At 44.3% G+C, this 18,197-nt stretch overlaps 1 protein-coding gene across 2 annotated transcripts in view; it reads left to right on the top strand.

Moving 5' to 3' along the window:
- The first annotated feature begins 1,047 nt into the window (after positions 1–1,047).
- The window catches only part of ric1 (RIC1 homolog, RAB6A GEF complex partner 1), a 40,511-nt gene continuing 23,361 nt past the window's right edge, over positions 1,048–18,197 (top strand). For both annotated transcript variants that reach the window (XM_084486589.1, XM_084486588.1), the window contains exons 1-2: positions 1,048–1,633; positions 8,349–8,456. In XM_084486589.1, coding sequence (XP_084342715.1) covers positions 1,493–1,633; positions 8,349–8,456 — 249 coding nt within the window. In that variant the 5' untranslated portion in view covers positions 1,048–1,492. The remainder of the gene's footprint in view (positions 1,634–8,348; positions 8,457–18,197) is intronic.

Genomic DNA, 18,197 nt, shown 5'->3' with positions numbered 1-18,197 from the left:
TAATATTAACCATGTGTTAATCTAATATGAATGAAGTATCATTTATATAGTTGTTATTTCTTTTGATACATTTTTATTATGTTGTGATTGTATTCCTATTGTTGTTTTATTGTGTACTGCTGTCACAACTAAATAGGTAGGCCTAAGGGTAAACTAACCATCTTATTTAATCTATTGCTCACAAGTTATTTTCTTGTACTATCTTTGTTTCCCCTACAAGGTGAAACAGTTTGGACGGTCCAGAACAATGAAACACCAACTGTTCAACAACCTCTTCCAATGGGCCCTCCCTAACTCTGACCGAGGAAGAGTGGCCCACGCAGCCACACCACACGTTCAGTAGTGGTCTGCCGAATGTTGTTCTGCAACTTCCTGCTGTACTTTTGCACCTGTGATAATGATGACCTGTCTGAAAAGCTTCTTTTGGGAGCGGGGATATTGTCTGATGTTTTACATGTATGTAATGAACCGCAGGTAATACTGTTGAACTACATTAAAAATAAGATCAGTTGATAGTACTTTAAACCCAGATGGAACGAAATATAATGTGATGGTAATATTGGTATGAGGAGTATATGCAATGAAGAAAATATATGTAATGATGAAATAAAATGATTTGGTTATCAACACTTCATTGTATCTTGGATGTAGGCTTCAAGGCTCAAAGTGACAATCCTTTGCGTTAAAGCAATATATGGTGTATTTGCCCGAAATGATGTATATTTTTAAACAATGACTACTCAATTTCAGCATCCTTATTTTAATAGTAATTAAATAATCATCACAAAGTGACATTATAACCTATATAATAGTAATCAAATAAGTACAAAACTCCTGACTGAAATAAAAATGTTGGTTTTTTAACAATCTCACACACCACACTAACATTGTCGACAGTAGCGCATCCTGTCCACCAGATGTCAATGACAAGCCACGAAATGACGTCAGACATCAACATCTCGTTCGTCGCAAACTTCTCCGTGATAGCCAATCAGATTCCAGTCTGACATACTTGGTAAAGATGGCGTCTGCGAGAGAAACAGAAGAGTGGACTGAAGGCTTTACCGTTATTAAAGACACGCATTATCGTTTCAGAGACCATACGAATTGATTTGTCAGTTGGAAATACGTTTCATCTGGCTGCTCTCGTTATTTGGACATTGTTTTATTCAGTAGCATTCGGGCGCAGACGTCCGCAGCTTTGTTTTCGATTGGAGACAGCCCGTGGTTTGGACAGCTCACCAGCTTCAAGTTGGCAAGCGCGAATGTTAGCCTGGATAGCATTTTGCTCTGCTGGCTTGGATCTGTATCGGTGTCCATGGAACCATAGCAGGACCCTGTCGACATCGGACTACCCACCGTCCGCCAAAGTCGTTCTCGTACCAGCCGCCGTTGATGAACCACACGGATTAAAATCGTTGTCTGGAAATAGAGGCCATTGATCTGTCATTGCGACACTGTTTTCAGCGTCGTGGCAGAGTGACTGGCCGACATGTATTTTCTAACCGGCTGGCCCCGGAGGCTACTTTGTCCGCTTAAAAGTGAAGAGGAACCCTTCTACATCCAGCCCAGCACGCAGAGGTTTTACTTTGCGGTTTTGTCGGAGACTCAACTCAGCATCTGGTTTAGCCGGGTAAGCAACTGCAGTAAAACGACTGTAGTTTCTGTCATCAAAACACAACGAGGGACTTGATGCTTGCAGTCAAACATTTTGGGGGTACCAATGTTTACAGTAGAGCCCTCGCACTTTATATTCATACTTACTTATGGTTAATGTGTCATCCATGGTCAGCCATGGACATCCTTCGTTGCACGGGACCAAACTATTCAAATAGGCTATATACTATGAATGTAGCCGTTTCCTGATTAGTAAGCCTCGTACAGCCCAGCTCGATCCAGCTTTGCTCTTCACTTTATCACTTTTCTAACATAGATTAAAAATAATGTCTTCGTGGAAAACCCCATGTACACATAAGTAACGTATTTTAGGCCTACAGGACCTCCATGACCGCAGAATGTCCTAGCTCTGTGCATCTGACAATTGCATTCCAACCAGTGCGATTGATCGGAAGATCTGATTTATGAAAGGTCAACAATCAAGTGAACGAGTGTGAGTCTCAAAGTTCGTTGAGCGGTATAGGGAGGGTCCAAGCTTTAAGCCTACGTATTTCTCTTTTCCTGGAGCCTTCGAGGTAACTCTAGAAGTCGATGTTTATCATGTGTTCCCGTAATGGTTGAACTGGCTTTAGGTCGAGCATACCAGTACTCCACAGTATTTATCTGTGATGTGCATATGGCGTGATTTTCTTTGGCCAACCACCTTTGTTAGATAATGACATAACCGACATGGAGGTGGAAGTCTTTATGGTGCTATAAGCCCCATAGCTTTTTTTTTTTTTGCCAACAATGGATAGGGGTCATTGTTTATTTACACACACACACACACACACACACACACACACACACACACACACACACACACACACACACACACACACACACACACACAGAGGAAGTGCCCCTGGTTTGCTTACTCTGTGTCTTCCTCTATGGGAGTCTAGTCTGCCAGGGAACCAAATCGGGGAGCAGTCGTAAGATTCCTCACATGAGTGTGGATTGGAAACAGTTCCATTCCCTTCCTCAGAGCCAGGACCTCTTCACATCTGTTACATCCATGATGTTACGTCAGCTCAGACAAACAAAGTCCACACCATTGGAATGTCTACATTTGTTTGACCTGCTGTGGTCCTGTCTCTACCTGCAGATCTACAATATGTTGAAGCCACATGTTCAAGGCAATGGCTATTATAAGTTGTTGGCTATAGATTCAGAAACAATTGACTTGTGTGTCACACAATACCATAGGTCATTGTATTTAAAAGAAAAGGAAACCAGTAGAATTCATTCTGTTTTTTTTCTTCCTACTTCTGATTGTGTGATGTTTTTCGATGGCAGAGCTAGAGTTTAATTCAACTCTTGAGACCAACCTAGTATCATTTTAAAATGGTCCAATATGTGGTCTATTAAATATGGTACTTAGAATTCCAGGAAGAGTTCTATCTTATGTTTCCCTATCGACCTCCCAAGTCAATATTAATGACCCTGACAGTCGGCATTAGACCTTTGTTTAATTAGGATAGTACCTTTTTAGAAGTTGGCATGTATCACAAACAAGTGGTCACGATACAAAATTACACAGACTATTCAATTTCTCCAACAGAAACCAATGCTTGGATAATAAACCTTTCTAAGGATGTTGCACTTCAGCAGTTACAGTTCATAACCCCAGGATACTGGCACTTGATAACCTGACTGAGTCCAAACCATCGCCTGCTAATATAGCATGCGTTTACATTGCGTTCCATTCACCCCATTGACAAACAGTGCTCGTTGGGCTCATCATACACCGTGTGCGGTTGGTGCTCCACAATGTTTATCACTCAACATTTACACCTCTGTCTCTTGTCTCCATCCTCGCATCATGCTACAGCCTGATCCGGCCCAATAAGGCTTGTCTTTTCAAGGCGCCACAGCTTATCCGTGCAACACCATGGCTTTGCATCAGCTCTGCCGCCGTGTGTGTGTGTGTGTGTGTGTGTGTGTGTGTGTGTGTGTGTGTGTGTGTGTGTGTGTGTGTGTGTGTGTGTGTGTGTGTGTGTGTGTGTGTGTGTGTGTGTGTGTGTGTGTGTGTGTGTGTGTGTGTGTGTGAGAGATGGTGGACATATCAGGAACAGTAGGACAGTGTTTGGGTGAGTTGTTGTGTGGGATTGTGATCCAAGTGTGTGTGTTTGCAAGGGCGTGTCGATCTGCAAGTGTGTATGAAAGTGTGAGTGCATGCAATAGTGTGTCCTCATGAGCAATAGCGCTCGGGTAATCCTTAGTCCCCACAGGACTTCTTGTGTTACTGTGTGTGGATGTAGTGGAGACGGTGAGCGTGGGAAGAATAAGTGGGTGGGCACACAGGTTGCAGTCCTCCACACTGTACTTCTGCTCTGTATGTATCAGCTCCTGAGGGCTGGCTGTTTGCAGAAAGGTAGCTCAACCTCCTTGTTGTTCCATCACTGGCTCTCAGAACAAGCTCCCTCTGTCCGCAGGACACAAGTGTGGAAAACCTTCCACAATTATGTGTTGTCGGGAGGGTTTTGTATGATGGCTCTGGTGTTTGATTTCTCCACCTGTGTAGAATATGAGCACTCGCCCTTTGACCAATGTCAGGATTATGACATATTGTCCAAACCGAGTCTCTGCCTCTAATGGGCCTCTACTTTCAGGGACCTCTCTCGTTGAATTTGTCCACTCAGTGCTAGTGTTCAATGTTCTTGAGGACAACGGGGCCTTATCATCTGTTCCATCTGTCTGTTGCATTACTAAGTCATGAATGTTGGTCTCTTTGCTCTCTCGCTGTTCGGAACAGTAACCGGAAGTTCGATTTTTCCCTAAGAGCCGTTTTCAGATCATTAGCAAAGACATTAACTCTTGTCTTCTCTGGATTTTTTTCTTTGGCATTTACAGCTTGTGCAGCCTACACAATTTTTGGCACAGAATAAAATTCTGCCAAGATGTATAATGGTTTTCTTTAGACCAAGGCATCCGGGCAGTTCTGTTAAAGTTTTGGCTATTTACTAGATGGACAATACAGCAGACCCGACCAAAACGTTTTTTTGGTTTCATTTACTTTGAAATGTTCAGGGAAACCAAATTATGTTGGCCTTTCCATTTTAACAACACCATGCAAGTTATGCAAAAATAACCACCATCATACAAAAACTCTTACTCAGTTAGATTTTGCTTCAGGCTCTTTTTTTTTTTTTTTATAGGGCCCGAAGCAGTTCCTGCCTCTTACAGAATAGAGAAAGAAGCACACGTTCACATTATTCCAGAGACCTAGATAATGCAGCATTGTTCAGCGAACAAGGCATTTTATATTGCCCCAGTTTGCCCTGTGCCCTCTATCGAGTGTCTCCTGTAATCTACTTAATTAACCAAGGTATTTGTGTACATCTGCCCCCCCATCACCAATATCCAAGTACCTTATTTTCTTGCTTCACCACTTTCTGGTCAGAGCATTACATTATTTTGCAGCCTTTATGAGTGCTGCTAAAATGGATTTATTCGAGCTGTGTGAATGGTTATTTGTTAGATGGTATGCCCCCCCCCCTAGAGTTTGCATTCATTCTATTTCAATCAAGCTTGTTGCATTATCGCATAGACTGGTTCAAATCAGATTCTGTCATGCAGAATGGATAAAGAGACTCCCTTCTCATTTCAAGAGGAAGACGTTTTTTATTTTGGTTGCACGATTTCAATTGAGCTCAACTCCCATAACGAGTGAACAGTAGTTTTCCTTTGGCACTTTAAAGGTTTAATGTTGTGGAAGGAATACCAACGGGTACAATTACTGTGTGCTTGGTCTCTAATTACAGTGGTAGGAGGTCTTGTGTGTTGCCTTTGATTGATTGCATTACTGACCTACCTCTGCGGTCAAGACCTGAAGGGAAATGGGATAAACATTTTCTTTAAGAATGCAACATGACTGAATGCAAGTTCAGTGATAGGTTTCTTTGAATTGTGTCAGAGAGGATAAACACTGAAACAAATCCAAACAGTGCTCATCACAAGTTGGATTTTTAATGATATACCTATGCCCATGGGGTGACCAGTGGTTGGAGAGTCCTCTCTAGGGATCTAGTCTAGTCAGAAACTTGTTAGATGGAACTGCAGCTGGCCATCATATAAAGTTGATACAGATATGTGTGGCTGGCATTGGGTTAGGAATATGCTATGCTTTTCAATAGGTTGTGAAGAAGATAGTCAGTCATTCCCTCAGTCGGGGAGGTTTATCGTTTTGTAAACTTGATGGTTGAGGAAATCATTCAGCATATTTCCTAGGGACTGGAGAAATTCTGCACATGAATGTTGAACACGCATAGACGGAAGGAGTGGACAAGGTGTCCTTCAACTGAGTCATCAGTGGAAAGAAATACAAGCTTCCTCTGGCTTTGTTTTGGTTATAAGACCTGTTGCTTTTGTTAATCCGAAAGCTACTCAGTCAGTGCGTTTACATGACACTCAAGAAAGTCGACTTATTGGCTTAGCCCAACTATGATTGGATTACTAAGATGCATGTATACACCTTAGTCGAGCTATAGTCAAATAAGACCCCTAGATAATGCGATTCATAGTCGAATTAAGTGTGCATGTACGGAGTCAAATTGGATTATGCATTGAATTGCATTCTGCACATGCTCGAGATCTTTTCTCGGGGCCCTGAACCGGAAGTAGAAGGAGACGATAGTTGTGTTGTTGTTGTTGTCGCCGTCGGAAAACGAGAAACTGCGATTTATTTAAAAAGGTGCCGCAGAAGATGGAGGAAGCCGGTGAATGTAGTTACCCCCATAAGACTTGTGTCCCGGCCGCGGGAGTGCGCATGGCATGCATTCATTAAAGGTGGAAGCACACAGACACTTTGCTTCGATTTCACCCAAGGCTGAATTAAAGTACATGTTTTTCTAAATGTGGGTCATTAACGAGGTTGTAAAGTAGTAACTTCGGGCACATCTGTCAAAATAAATGTTTTTTTCTGTGTGTTTATCTTTATTCGATTCGATCTTTGTTCGCGATGCGGCGGGGAATGCCGTATACGGATGGGCGGCGGAGGGGCTGCTCCGGTGGGAGAAAGATGTTTTCAGTAGACAGCTGTCAACTCACTTCGGATAGGCGATTTATTTTAAAAGCTGGCACAGAAGATGGAGGAAGCCGGTGTCGTGCCAATGTAGTTACCCCCTATAAGGAGTGTATCATCATCAACATGCATTCAGTACACACTACGCTTCGATTTCACCCAAGGCTGAATTAAAAGTACATGTTTTTCTAAATGTTTCTCATCAACAAGGTTGTAAAATAACTACGATCTTTATTCATTCATTGCGCCGTGGCCGAACTGACGGGGGTGTTCTCTGATATTATGAATCTTACAGACTGCGTCGGGTTCTCAGACTCTCTGGTACTTCCACAACAAGTAAAGACTCCTAATGGGGTTTATCTCGACCATGGGGGAAAAGGAATTGGGGGAAATTAACTTTGGCTTTGACTCTCTGAAGTCCAGATTGAAACGAACATGGAGGAGAAAGCGATGTTTCAGCAGACAGCTGTCAGTTCACTTCGGGTCCATATCATTTCTCCGACGCTCTATTGTTTCGACCTCTCGACGTATGCGGACTCCTCCGCGGGCAGAGCAGCCAGAGGAGTCCGCATACGACGGAGACGAAATGATATGGACCCTAAGTGAACTGACAGCTGTCTGCTGAAACATCGCTTTCTCTTCCATGTTCGTTTCAATCTGGACTTCAGAGAGTCAAAGCCAAAGTTAATTTCCCCCAATTCCTTTTCCCCCATGACCCGAAGCCAGCTGCTGTCTACTGAAAACATCTTTCTCGAATGCCGCCTGAGTTTGTTGTTGCTGGTGACGTGAAGAGGTCAACCGGTGGCTCTATTACCACTAGTTGAAATGGGTACAGCGCCACCTAACGTACCGGGGTATGACACGCTTCGACCAATGACTTGATTTACTCACCGCCATGTATACGTGGACAATTGCAGTTGTCCAATTGAGGAGCATAGTTGAACTATGGCTTTAATCGAATTAAGCTGTGCATGTAAACGTACTGAGTGTTAAAATCTTCAACTGGTTTTCTTTAATCGATATCTCCATAAATCTACTAAACTATTAGGACCGGCATTGTACTTATTAGCTATAGAAATAGGGACAGGACAGTCTAGTAACATCACGTTCTTGAGATTATATCAACTGGATTGATTTTTTTTTATCTCCGGTAGACTTCAGCAGTTTCCAGTGTTTGTCAGCCAACATTTGTCTACTGTTTACTCTTGAGCTTTCACAACGGGGCTTAACGGTTGGGAGTCTTAAACAGAAGGACATGAAACATGTAATGGTGTGGGGTTTTTCTCCTCCACTTTTTACAGCGTCGGCCTGGTGTACACCAAACACACCAGCAGGATTCCTTATTTGCATTGGCGCATCATTCGAAAACGATGCAGGATTTGACTAAAACACTTGTTTTTGGCAGACGTCCTTATTGTTCTATCCATGCTGTGAAACCTCATCCTCATCATCTTCATCGTAATATATAATATGTATTATCTTTTATTTAAATCCACAGTCCAAGTATTTATTTACATCTGACCAAATGTAAACGCATGTAATGTAAATCAAAGAGTTAATTTCTGGAGAAGCCCTTTACAATGCCACTGAGCGGCGGTATCATGGTATATTATTAACCTCTACCCTCCTCCTCTCCTTCCTCCTCCTCACCACGGCCCCCCCACAGCCCAGTGTCCTGATTGTCAGCTACATCGAGTCGGCCAAAGCGGCGGCCCAATTTGGCTCCTACCAGTGTGCAGAATGGAAACCAGATGACTCCATGATAGCTGTGGCGGTGAGTTCACGGCTCCTCCGAACACGCACACAGCGCTCCACTTGGCGCGCCCCCATCGCTCACTCACACAGAGGAAGACGGAGACACACTGCCCTTATCTCCTTTGTTTCGAGCCCACCCGCCCCCGTCTTTCAGCTGCATTGGTTCCCCTACATCCTTGTACTGCTTGTTCTGTCAAACTGTGTGTGTGTGTGTGTGTGTGTGTGTGTGTGTGTGTGTGTGTGTGTGTGTGTGTGTGTGTGTGTGTGTGTGTGTGTGTGTGTGTGTGTGTGTGTGTGTGTGTGTGTGTGTGTGTGTGTGCGCGGTCAGAAAAATGGCTAAGCCAGCTAGTTTTGTTGGCTTTCGCTCCATCCTCCTGACTGATTCGTTATATTAAAGCCCCATTTGCAGAGCTCAGATCAAGTATTAACAAGTCACCACGGCCTCCGTTTAATTATTCAGTGTACATCGAATGGTCTTTGAACAGCGGCCCCTTTTATCAGATGGGCGCCAGATAGACCTAAAGCCTGGTTATCTTTGTAAGTCCATAAACTGTGTCAGGATTTAATAAAGCCCAGGAGTTCAAACTTGATACAGCTGGATTCATATCTCGACTTTATTTTCTATTTGACCATTTTGTGTATTTTTTTAAGGGGAAAGTTCTCATTTACAAAGTGGTTTTTTTTGGAGAGAAATTATGAATAAATGCATCATGTTTTCAAACTCAAAAATAATCGTTTGAATAATCGAGATTTCGATATTGCCGAAAATAATCGTGATTATGATTTTTTCCATAATCTAGCAAGTGAAAGTATTTTGTTTTCAATTGAGTTGAGCTATGAATGCCTCTATTACAGGCCCAGGTTCGAAGCATAGATTCCAACTTCTCAGGCTACAAAAACCTAGAGGGAGAAACGCAAAGAAAGAACGGACAGTCCGACAGAGAGAATTACCTTCAAGTAGGCCAAGGAGTGGAGTGTGTGTATAAACCTCCACTTCACACTCTATGATCAGACCTTCGGGTGCTGGCAGAAAGATGGTCATATTTCTTTCTATGTCAGTGGAAATGTTGTTGCAAACCCACGTTACGGATTTAGACTGAAACTTCAGGAGGAGGTCCAGAGCAAAGGCTGATCTGGATGCATGCTTCATAAGTGAAATCTCATTTCCAAGCCAGCCGAACATTGCAGCCCAGTCTGAATCCTGAGCTTCACGCATTTAAAATGCAACTGGAGAGAACTGCTCCCATTCAAAATGTCACCCAGCAACACCTTGCCCTCACAAAGCCGAGGCCCGGAGAGCTATGAAATGCTGAACGTGGTGATTATATTGTACGCTGTCTGCTTTCTTTACTGTCACCTGCACCTCCTCCACAACATACTGTATGTTTAGCCAGCCCGCTCATCGCCTTTAGAGCGTGTCTTAGATCAGCCCGCCATGCCTCTCGATAGAAACGACACGTAACTCTCACCTTGAATCAGTAATGGCAACAAGAGACTTTGGTGGTGCTACATGCTGCCAGCAGTAACCTTAAACTTGATGGTGTCGCAGAGGAGAACAGCAAGCTCACGATTGCGTTGAACTGTGGATTTTAAAGGCCCTTGATCCTACCGTACTGCGGTTAATTTATGAATAGAACTTAGGCTTAGTTAGGTTTTTTGGCAGCCACATCCCTGCCGGCTTGGAAGAAATGAATAGCATCTATTGTTCTAGCAGAGCCTTGTTGTGGGAATTGATGTCCTTGTCTCCTCTGCTTGGGGTGGGTTATAGCATGATAAAGTTTATTCAGGTAGTGTATCTGATTCATATCCCACCGAAACGCGAGCAAATCCTCATGAGCAACGTGCCGCGCTCAAATACCAAGAAAGACAACACTGGAAGTTCACTGTCCATCCCTTCCTTTTATGGGGTAGAAATCTGACTCGTACTGATTCTCACTCTTTGAAGTCAAAGTCAAACAATAGCAGTTCACATAACTCTGAAAACTGATATCCCTGATTGACATGACACAACACCCACTAAGTGTTGACATTCATTTTCCATTGGCAATTCAAATTCTGTATAGATCCAGGTTTATTTTTGTGTGCCTCAGCGGGCCCCAGGGGCTGAGGGTCAAGTGATTTTGTCACCTCCCTACAACGGGTGTGCTGACCATGTTCCAGGACTTGAAGGACTGTCATACTGAGGCTGAGTGAGAGGGGTGGAGAACACAGGTTGTGGGCAGTCAGCCACGGATGTGATTTGTAAGCTCTTGATGTGATGTTGTCAGGATGACTGATGGCCTCAGCATGGACCCAGGCTTGAACGTTTGTCCCCATCCCGAGAGCTGAGCAGATGTTGAGGTGCAGCAAGGCAGCTGTAATGGGCAGAATAACCTGGCTCTGTCCCGTTGGCAGCGCTTGTTTAACCGTAGAGTGAGCGGTGTATCCATGTGGCTAGACTAACCTATAAAAGTGAAACCCCCTGTGGAAAAGCATCGCTAGATGATCCAATGAGAGGGAAAATAAATGGGGTTTTCAGTTTATACGTGAAGCTATTATCAGATCCTCACTGGAGGGCCTGGAAAGTGGTTATAGAACAACCATCTGCTTTTTATTCCTAAATTATGGCTTGCTAACATGTTAACTTATTTTTGATAAAACATACTTTACCCTCTGTAGTAACACTGTCAAAGGTAATTTATTCCTGTTAAGGAATTTCACACATACAGTGTTTCCTTTGCCTCATTAGGCATGTCTTGTTGTATTAAACAACATTAAGTGAGTTTCCACAAGTTTCCACCTGTTCGGATGTTACAATAGTTCATTATAGGTTGTGTAGGCAGCTGGTGCGTGTGAAGAACGTTGACCTCTTTCTCATTAGGAAGTAGGCTCGGCTGGCTGTGGCTGTTCGTGTTCTATACAAGGAGCGGATTAAAGGCAGAGAACGTAATCCAGCAACCTCAGCTGTTCTGTGTAGAAATGGGGAAGTTACATTTCTAACCCCTGACTTTGATTAATAAGCGAGTTAGTGGGAGCACTTTAAATTTAAAACGATGTCCCCTTTACCCATGTATTTATACTTGCTCTACATTGTACAGGCTAGTTGCCGTGACGACCAAAAGCAGCACAGCGTACCTGAGCTAACGATTTCTGATGAACGGTCAGAGCCATGGACATAAGATCCAGGTCACAAAATTAGACAGGATTATCTTCTAGAGGTATCTCTGTTGTGCACATGTCACTCAACCCACCTCTTACTGGCACACCACCGTACGGCCTCAGGTTTCCAACGACGTTGCCATGACTACGGTCACTAGGTTTACACATCTAGAGTTAGGAGGTTGAATTCAGTATGCGTGTGGGTGGGTGTTGTGCCGTTTCGTTGCGTTTTGTGCGGTGTAAATGTCATTGGGTGACGGATCGTATACGGCGAGAGATAATGTATAAAAGATGGACTGTAGTGCACGAGGGAGGATGAAGATGTGAGGGCAATCCAGACAAAACAGCCCGTTATCTCATCAGTTTTGTCATGCCCGCATCTGTTATTTGTTTCTCCCAAGTCAGTAGAATTCCAAAACAGCATTAGCATAGACTATCACGTTTCAGTGTGTGGTGAATAAACAATACCAAGCCAAAACAAAAGCTTAAAGATTATTCATTATGTAGTCATTCTGATCCCTTTATTCACTAAAGAATGCATTCCAAGCCTATACCCCAATTGAGTATCGAACACAGCAAAATAAGGGCCATTTGGGGTTTTGCAATGCCAATGCGAGCCGATTATAGGGGTTGGTTTAAGATTTGTGGAAAAAGCTTTAATATATGCAGACAGTCAGATTGGGTTTCACTTCCACCCGCCCTCTGATCTCTCCATGAGGAACCAGTGTCTCGCCAAGTGGCCCAGTCAGCAGATTTCTCAGAGGCCCTCTGAAGTCAATGTGATCCTCAACACTCTCTCCAGCCAACCAGACCTGTGTGTGTGTGTGTGTGTGTGTGTGTGTGTGTGTGTGTGTGTGTGTGTGTGTGTGTGTGTGTGTGTGTGTGTGTGTGTGTGTGTGTGTGTGTGTGTGTGTGTGTGTGTGTGTGTGTGTGTGTGTGTGCGCACACACTGTGTTGTGAGGGCAGCATGTGCTTTTATCAAGTGCATCAAACGACAACACATCCAAGGGAACTGCACGTCTTGTGAGGGAGCCCGCTGTGATCAAATCCCAGTGGAGAAGAAAGACACAGAAGCAGTGAACCACCCAAAACAAGGCAGGTTGTCCTTGAGTTTGCCCTGCGTATGACACAACAAGGCGCAGACCCCCCCCCCCTCTCCGGACACCAGAGTGTGTACCTTTCCCCAAGGGCACGGCTAGCCCAGTAATGAGGGCAGAACAACTGTGGGCCGGCCGGCAGAGAGTGTACAGAGGATTCACTGGGCAGAGACGGTACAGTGAATACACGTAAGGTTATGCTCCAACACACTCGGATCACTGGGGAAACAGCTTTGTGTATGTATGTCAGCGGGAGATATATTTGTAATGTAGGCTGGAAGGTGACAACATGGCATAAAAAATAGTGGCGGTGTGAAATATCCAATTAAACAAACACACCTAAAACCATATGCATAAAGGTTTCACCTCCGTTTTGTATAAGTTGGCAAGTATTTAGTTATCGCAACCTCCTCCTCTGCCTCTTTCCTCCCTCCCTTTCTTTCCTCTTGTTCCTTCCTCTCTGCATTCTCCGAAACTCCCATAATGTCAAGCCCTTCACAATCAGGCCAGAATGCACATGAATGAATGCTATGAATGTGTCTGGGGGAAAGCCATAACTTAGACGACGGGCTTAGCCAAAGAAAAGCAAGGTGTAGTTTAAAAATACCAGGCGAACCCCAGTCACTTCCTGGTTCTTATGACCTTCCCCCTCAGTGGTTTGGCTTCCTTAATTGCACTATCCGTTGAAATGTCATGCAGGGAAGCCACTCACAGCTGCAGCCTGGGTACGGATATGTTGCCCGGGTTGGTTTCTAGCACACTGGCCTATTTGGTGCACATTCAAATGAACTGGGATCTGCCTGTACGATCTCGAGTAGACATCCACAATCCTAGTTTGCAGATGTCTATTTAATACTTTAAAATGCTAGCTTCCCCTGAGTTTTACCCCAGGCCAGGCTTTGAGGTGTTCCGGCAGGTTAGCAGTCTTGTTTTGTTTTGGGGGTGTATGTTTATGTTCTATTCTCGGGCTATTCTATTCTAGGTTAAAACACAGTTTGAGTTGGAAGGCCCATGTCCCCACAGATCACTTTGCAAAGGGATAAAATCAACAAAACAACACACAGAACCTGTATTTTTGTGACTTCTGTTGCCATCTCTCTTGGCTGAGTATTATTGGCTAGGAATTGAAGGGAAAATATGGATGCAACACCTTGGTAAAGCATGCCTTGTATGTGTCACAGTATGTGGATAAAAAGACTTAAAAATACTGCTCATAACCTCTCAGTTCTGTAATTGTTGGCAGCATATTTTTCTTGGTATTTCTGGGCATTCTGCAGTTTCTTTACGGGGCCATAATTATCTTTGCATGTATAATCATAGATACTTTTAATCACAGTGGGCTAGTTTGCATATCGGTTCATATTATTATGGCATAGATCCAAGTAGTACTTCAGCATGCCCGCCACACATTCGTCTACGCCGTGCATAAACAACCAATGCATCTCAATGGATCTTTGCGTAACTGGACGCCGGCCAGCTTCATCCACGGCGTGCGCTAAAGGTATTTAAATCAGCAGTGTCTAACATGGTACGCTGACCCACAGATCGATAGGCTGGCAAGGAGTCAGACACGAGCACGCACACACACACAGCTGTAATGTCTGTAAATCCCAGTAGACTTGACATTCCAGAGCCATAGCATAATGCCAAGGTCTTTGGTTGACCTTGCACCCCCCCCCCCCCACTTCTTACTCCGGACCATACAGCTCGCACATGCCCTCTATCTTCCTGTCAAGACGTTGTGCTGAGCTGTGAGGTTAAGTGCCCAATGTCCTTTCAAGTCCGATGCTGCAGCTCTGTCATGCACTTTTATGCATGCATAATTCTCTGCACTCATAGGACGGTACACTGGTGTGAGCTTCACTGCATGCAGACGAAGCATGCCTACTGTCCTCTCTAGTGGTGGATGAAGCTATCCTTCAGGGAAAGTGCTGTGAAAGTCCAAGGGCGTAGCAGACAGGGCTTGGATTCGAATATTCGCCCCTTGATATGGACTCTGCCCAGGACACCAAGTTGTTGCTGTATCACTATTACCAGGGTTGTACGAGGCTGAGGGCTTTCTGTGAAATGGTGCTCTCTGAGTAATAGTGTTTCTACAAGGTCTAGTGCTTCTGTGAGAGCTAGACCTTATTTTTATTGGAGGACAAGTGGTGTCTGGGGCCTAGTGTCTTCTGGGGACTAGTGTCTTCTGAGGACCATATTTTTTCCCAAAAAAGCTGCATTTTCTAAAAGCTGCAGGAGTGGTGAAATGGGGTTGTGGGTTTCAAAATACAATAAATAAGCTGTTCTGTAGTGTAAGCCACACCTTATTGCGCATCTTTGCCATCAATCCAAATACTTAAATGTACCTCCCAATGCTGGAGTGAAACCGTAAGGAAATAGTTTAAATAGTACAATATCCCTTGGGGCTGCAACCATGCTGCATCGCCAGTCAACTGATGGTTGAGTAATTGGAGATAGCTTTTTAGTTTTAACTTTGTGATGGATTTAGAAAACAAGGCATCTTTTATTTTGCAAGCAATTCATTCAGATTCAGAGGCTTTGAATTATTGTTCATGAACTGTGAGCACATTGTGGGAAACGTCTGTCAGTTATGAAGTGATGCAAATAACGTAAATGAGCATATGGGTTTTTGCATTGTGATGCGCGAGTCACTTCATGTTTTATCACTTGAACGTAAATCACTGAAAATGGCGCAGATGTTCTTCTTTGAAGTATTTGGGTTTGCAAAATCTACTTAAAAGAGTAGTGACAGTTTGGTTGGTCAAATCGGGATGCAAGCCTTGATTTATTTACGTCTCCTGAGGACTAATGTCTCCTGAGGACTATTTTCCTTTGAGTGGACTGGCCCTTCATGAGGACGGGTGGATGTGGGGTCCTAGTGGTAAACAGAATGGCGACGTCACAAAAAGCAAATTTGCCGGTTGAACAGTCCCCGCTGCAGCCACCAGCTGTTAGACAGATGTTTTGGTGCTCACAGCCGTGCTCCAAAGCCCAGTGGCTAACGTAATAACTATCCTAAACCACGACTGGGTCTATCTTTAGGTGTGTGTGTGTGTGTGTGTGTGTGTGTGTGTGTGTGTGTGTGTGTGTGTGTGTGTGTGTGTGTGTGTGTGTGTGTGTGTGTGTGTGTGTGTGTGTGTGTGTGTGTGTGTGTGTGTGTGTGTGTGGTAGCAGAGAGAGAGAAGGTTATTGGTGTGGCGGGAGTTCACAGAGGACGGCGGGTCCTTCCAAATGGCGAGCCTTTCCCTTGCTATTTTCTCCGTTTCCTGTGTGTCTTGGTCCTCATCCGAGACCAGACTGTTCCCCCTCTGTGTTCCGAGCTCGCTCCGTGACCTCGGAGCCGCCCGGAGGAGTCGGACCAGGGAAGCTGGGCCCAATCAACCACCAAAGTCCCAAGTTACGCAGAACTGCTGTCGAGCAGAGACTTCACTTCAGCTCAAAACAAGTGTTGTTAATATAACAATAAACAGAAGTGGTATCCGTCCTTGTTTGGCTAAACAACGTTCTTGGCTTTACCGTTATTATTGTTGTTATAAGAGATTAGTAGGTATGTAGACTGATTGTTCCCCTGGTTAGCATAGATTAGTGCTACAGAATAATACATGATATGAATGATAGAATAATCCCTAATAATCTGTACACTGAAAATATAATATGCATTGTATAAAATACTGGAATAAATCAAAACCTTTTCTTAAATGTTCATATCGGCTCATAGCGGCAAACGTATACACCGATACCGATGTATCTGTGATTGGCCAATATAATCGTCCAACCGATATATCGGTCGGGTTCTATAAAATCCACTATATATGTGGTCCTGTGTGGTTAAGCGCCTGCATGAATTACACGGCAACTGAAAATCAACGTCTTCCTTATAGAACTCTCCTTCTGCTGAATTGACATTCTACATGGAAAACACCCAGCTGGCCTTCCTGCATACACGCTTGAACGGAAAGAATTCCAAAGTCTACCTTTCCAACTGTTGCGTCGCTTTCCTTTCCTCACTCCAACTTCTTCCATCAGTGCGACAACAGGACACAAGTGCTTCCCTCACATCGGTTAAAGAAAGCTAGCATCCAAATGTCATTTCTAGCGACTGAATGGCGGCGGGGTTAATGGTTTGGAACGGGCTATGTTTGGGAAAGCCCTTAACGGACTCTAGCGTCGTTTTGTGAGCAAAGACCATGCGGCGAATAGAAAGTTAGCTGTGTGTGTGTGTGTGCGTGCGTGCGTGCGTGCGTGCGTGCGTGCGTGCGTGCGTGCGTGCGTGCGTGCCAGCCAACTAAACAGCGGCACCCACGCGCATGATCTCACCCACTTCCTCTCGATCGCAGGATCCTCCTGATCCCACGAGACGAGCTGAAGTCACCCTAATCATCGGCTCTTGAACGCACCGTGTGAACGGCTCTTTCATGTCTCCGGAGGCATCCCGGCTCCACATGAAAGGCAGCGGGGTGTGGGTGGCGGGGGCGGGGCGTTAAAGGCAATAAAGACTACTGTAGTTTAGTTTACTCGCTTGCCAAAAAAGGGGCTCCCCCCTCCCCTCCCTCCTTTTGTCCTTCATGCTCTGATGCGCTTTCTCGCCCACTGGAACCGCCAAGACTTTGAAGATGCAGTCGACCACAAGTCATAATAGTGTCTCTTTATATTTTTGTCTGTATTACCCATACAATCGCCCCTACCTCCCCTCCCCCCGTCCCAATCCATCTGACCCATTGCCAGTGCCAACACCTTTCTGACTGGAACAGAGCCATGCAGGAAAAGGGATCGCGGCAGATGTACACAAGGCCGGCTTCTTCCAGTGAGCGATCCCATGACCGCCGTCTCATTGAATGCGAAGGCAGGTTTTATTGTGTTTTATGGGGCTGCCGCTTCCGATATTGTGGCAGTGTCAGTTGATACTAGGTGGGGATGAAACTCTTTTTAAATGGTGTGAAACTGCCTTTAAATGGTGTGTTGTGTCACACACCTGTGGGATAGGAAGGCCTAACTCTTTAACTAGCTTAAAACACAACCGGTGGTTATGAATTTGTCAGTGATTTCAGGGTGCAAATGAGTTTGTTGTTTTTTTGACTTGGAGTTTCCCTGCCACTAGCCTGATAATTATTACGGTTCAAATTATTTTTAAACCCAATTTTCCTTTAAGGGGTTATACTGTAATTAACCATGTTTTCTATTATTTTATGGATCATACAAGGCAAATATCGAGGACAAACACTGTTATGAGGACGGGAGTGTGTGCCTCACACTACGAGAGATGGTGGTGATGATGAAAACCGCTTTCTGAGATGGATGGTTAAAGTGTCTTCTACCTGTTCCGATGAGCTGGTTGTTGGGGGTGGGAATCGTCAGGGACCTCACGATATGATATTAAAACAATTTTTGAATGCTGGTACAATACACAAGGCGATTCTGAAAAGATGATGATTACGTAACTATGGCAAAAACAACAGTTGTGGTTTGCCGTCTTCCAGGTTCCTCCTAGGTAACTCTTGAACTTCTCCTGTAGTAATCTTGTG

Source organism: Micromesistius poutassou (assembly GCF_964030765.1).
Source record: "Micromesistius poutassou genome assembly, chromosome: 22".
Taxonomy (NCBI): domain Eukaryota; kingdom Metazoa; phylum Chordata; class Actinopteri; order Gadiformes; family Gadidae; genus Micromesistius; species Micromesistius poutassou.
This window is presented reverse-complemented; position numbering and strand designations above follow the sequence as displayed.